The 3,572-nt window shown below is 41.2% G+C and overlaps 1 protein-coding gene across 1 annotated transcript in view; it reads left to right on the top strand.

Annotated features, from left to right (window-relative positions):
* The window catches only part of LOC112469033 (olfactory receptor 2A1/2A42-like), a 9,264-nt gene extending 8,682 nt beyond the window's left edge, over positions 1-582 (top strand). The window contains exon 2 of the mRNA XM_025039006.1: positions 3-582. Coding sequence (XP_024894774.1) covers positions 3-582 — 580 coding nt within the window. The remainder of the gene's footprint in view (positions 1-2) is intronic.
* The last annotated feature ends 2,990 nt before the right edge of the window (positions 583-3,572 follow it).

Genomic DNA, 3,572 nt, shown 5'->3' with positions numbered 1-3,572 from the left:
AGACTGCACTCCCCCATGTACTTCTTCCTCTCGCACCTGGCCACCGTCGACATAGCCTACGCCTGCAACACGGTGCCGCAGATGCTGGTAAACCTCCTGAATCCGGCCAAGCCCATCTCCTTTGCTGGATGCATGACACAGACCTTTCTCTTTTTGACTTTTGCTCTAACAGAATGTCTTCTCCTGCTAATGATGTCCTATGATCGGTATGTGGCCATCTGCCACCCCCTATTCTGTCATGTCATCATGAGCTGGAGTGTCTGCATCTCCCTGGTGGTGATATCATGGGCATGTGGCTCCCTCCTGGCTCTTGTTCAAATGGTTCTTGTGGCTGCCCTTCCCTTCTGTGGGCCTCATGAAATCAACCACTTCTTCTGTGAACTCGTATCTGTCCTCAAGCTGGCCTGTGCTGACACAAGGTACATGTCCCCCAAGTCCCGCCATCCTGAAGAGCAGCAGAAGATCCTTTTCCTGTTTTACATTTTTTTCAACTCTATGCTGAACCCGTTGATCTATAGCCTGAGGAACGCAGAGGTCAAGGGTGCCCTGAGAAGAGCACTGTGCAAGGAAAGTCATTCCTGATTGGAAGAGGTTTAAGTTGCCTAAGTAAATAATTACTGTCTAAATCCAGAAAGTTCACTACTCTCTTCTTACGTGTGCCTAATGACACAACAGCAGGACTTCCCTCTTCCTCTGTAGGAAAGTTTTAGATAGCTTTCATATATTCATTTTATTTCAGATACAATTTTATCAGATATTATTATTTTATTGCTCATTGAATTTTGAATGTCTGTGGTATTAAATTTATTTTAATTCATAAGTAAGTACCAACAGTTGATTATAGTTGATCTACCTCATCAACCTACATATATAAACTGGCAAAAACATATGTGATAATATTTCGAAGGGTTTAAGTTTTTAAAAATCCGCAAGGAAAGGAAATGATCTCTCCAAAAATTCAACTTTTTTGTTAAAGAATAACTCAGGGATCTTTAATTATTTGTCTTGCGTGAGATAATCCTGCTAAGTGAGAAAAGCCAGACAGAAAATGTTGAGAACTACAGGATATCACTTATATGTGGGATATAAACCTAAAAGCAACAAAGGAACAGGACAAACAGAGACTCATGGACATGGACAATAAACTAGTGGTTACCAGAGGGTGCGGGGTAGAGGAGGTCGAAGGAGTAATGGGGGTCAAATACGTGGTGACAGAAAGAAATCTAACTATGTGCCTCCATGTGTCATAAGATTTGGCAGAGTGTAAATAAAAAAAATGATGGTGTGAAAGGAAGTGAACTCACAAAGTTGAAGGCACGCTTATCTATTCTCCAAAAATTTAATTTTCATGTTAGAGAATAACTAAGGGATCTTTAGTTAATTGTGTTGCAGGATGTAGAGAAATTCTCCATGAAGGTTATTGACTCATATTGGGAAGGTAACGAGCGAGCTGCATTAAGAAACAAAGTTAAGGCAGCTGTGTAGGACAGGAGAGAGGGGAGAAGGCAAAAGCCTGCGCTGTCATGGGAGCGGTGCACATTTGCAACTGCCGGTGTAAACCGCTCAGCTAGTAGCTAGGAAACAGGCAAAGCAGGGCGGTCCTTCCTCGAGGAGGCCAAGAATGGGTACCAATGACACAGCTTGCGTCATTTATGGATTCTCCAGAAAATTTGGAGCGCGGAGCTCTGATCACGCAGACGTGCGCACAGTCTGCACACGTGGTTCTCCAGGGTCTTTCCCCAGCAGGCTCTCCTGGTTATCCAGACGTGTACTGTTCCCCTCATTAGAATGTCTTGTCCTGAAATAGGACATTTCACCAGGTACTCTAAGTGGCTAGTACAGTGCTGCTGGCTCTTCTGCCTTGGAGGCATATTGAGATTTAGTGATTCACTCCACTTTGGAAATGCAGTGGTCTGGGGCGCACCCACACCTTTTAGGTGGCTTGTCAGGGTGTTGCCTACAAACTGCACTCTCTAACCTACCCTGAGGTTAGGTTGGCCACTTGCTGGCAGAACCTGTCTCGATTTCACAGTAAGAGTAAACAGGGGCCTTGTGGAGAAGAATAGGTGTGTGCTCTTCATTTGGGGATGAATAATTAATTACTCAGCCCAACTCTAAATAATTGTGAGTGGGGAACAGAGCTTATTGAATATAAAATTAAAATGAGCATTTATACTAATAGCTAACATCTTGATCACTGACGTGCCCAGTGCTATGTGCTGCGTATTGACAGCAATTTGCATGGATCGTCTCAGTCACCATAAATTCCATGAAGAAGGTCCTGTCCTCACTCTACCTGATACATGCACCAGGAAGTAGCAAATGTCTGCAGCCTGGCTGCTGAGCCCTCTGCACTTCCCACAACAGTGTAGTATATCAACATCAGTGTTATGGCATAAAGCACGAGGCTAACTTACCTGAAAGAAGGACATGCAAAGTGAAGGAGGGTCCCCTCCAGCCTCCCGATCTATTCTTCATAGGGCCTGAAAGATCCGAGATCATTTATGGGAGGCTGGTCATCCTAGATGGTGAATCCTGTGGCCATTAAGGGGAATGATTTCCATGATTATCATGAAGCACGAAGAGGCCATGCCTGTCCGACCCATACAGTCCTAGGCTATCCAAGAAGCTGTTAAATATTGACAATAATTGATCCCAGTTATTGAGTTTTCTCTGTGTTGTAGGAATATGCCCAATGTGTAACCTGTATTATCTCAAATAATTTTCACAACAATTTCATGAAATAGATACTATCACTTTTCTTCTTTTAACAAGTAGGAAATTGGGGCTTTGAGGAATTAGGCAATATACTCAGTCATACATGTAGTAAATGCGTGTCTGCCTCCTGTCCCATGCTCTTTAATTTCTACTTTACAGTGACTTTAAATTTTCTTTCTTTTCTTTCCTTCCTTCCCCTTCCTTCCTTCCTTCCTTCCTTCCTTCCTTCCTTCCTTTCTTCCTTCCTTCCTTCCTTCCTTCCTTCCTAAGTATTTGTCGCAAGGAAAAATATGTGCAGCTCGTTAATGTTTATTTTTCTCAGATTTAATCCAATTCATATCTAATTAGTCAACAGATATTTACTGAACACCTACCATGTTCCAGGCACAATTCATGGTCAAATATATCACCTCTGTGTGACTGACTAGATCAAAAATATTTTTCCAATCTAAGGGTATTTTTAAAAATAAGTTTTTATTAAATTAATTCTGAACTACAACGAGATAGTAATTATTGGCTATTATAGAATCAAGAGAGAATATTTTAATGTCCAAGAGAAGTGGGTTAGCAGCAGTATTGCCATTATGAATTATTAGATAGTATTTTCCAAGATTATTTATACAATAGTTAACCTGAATTTAGACTTCTATGTAATCAAAATCCTCATAGAAATCATTCAAATATTGGAACTGTCGACAAGTCTGTAGAAATGTGAGATACATATTGGCAAGGTAAGAAAGAGAGATTGTGAGAAAGTGGAATTGTAGAAGAGTAATAAAGAAAATTCGAAATTGAGAGATAATATCATAAAGGGGACCAGAGAAAGAAAGAGATTAGGATAGAGAAAATAATAT

Source organism: Pteropus alecto, unplaced genomic scaffold (assembly GCF_000325575.1).
Source record: "Pteropus alecto unplaced genomic scaffold, ASM32557v1 scaffold48, whole genome shotgun sequence".
NCBI classification, from domain to species: Eukaryota; Metazoa; Chordata; class Mammalia; order Chiroptera; family Pteropodidae; genus Pteropus; species Pteropus alecto.
This window is presented reverse-complemented; position numbering and strand designations above follow the sequence as displayed.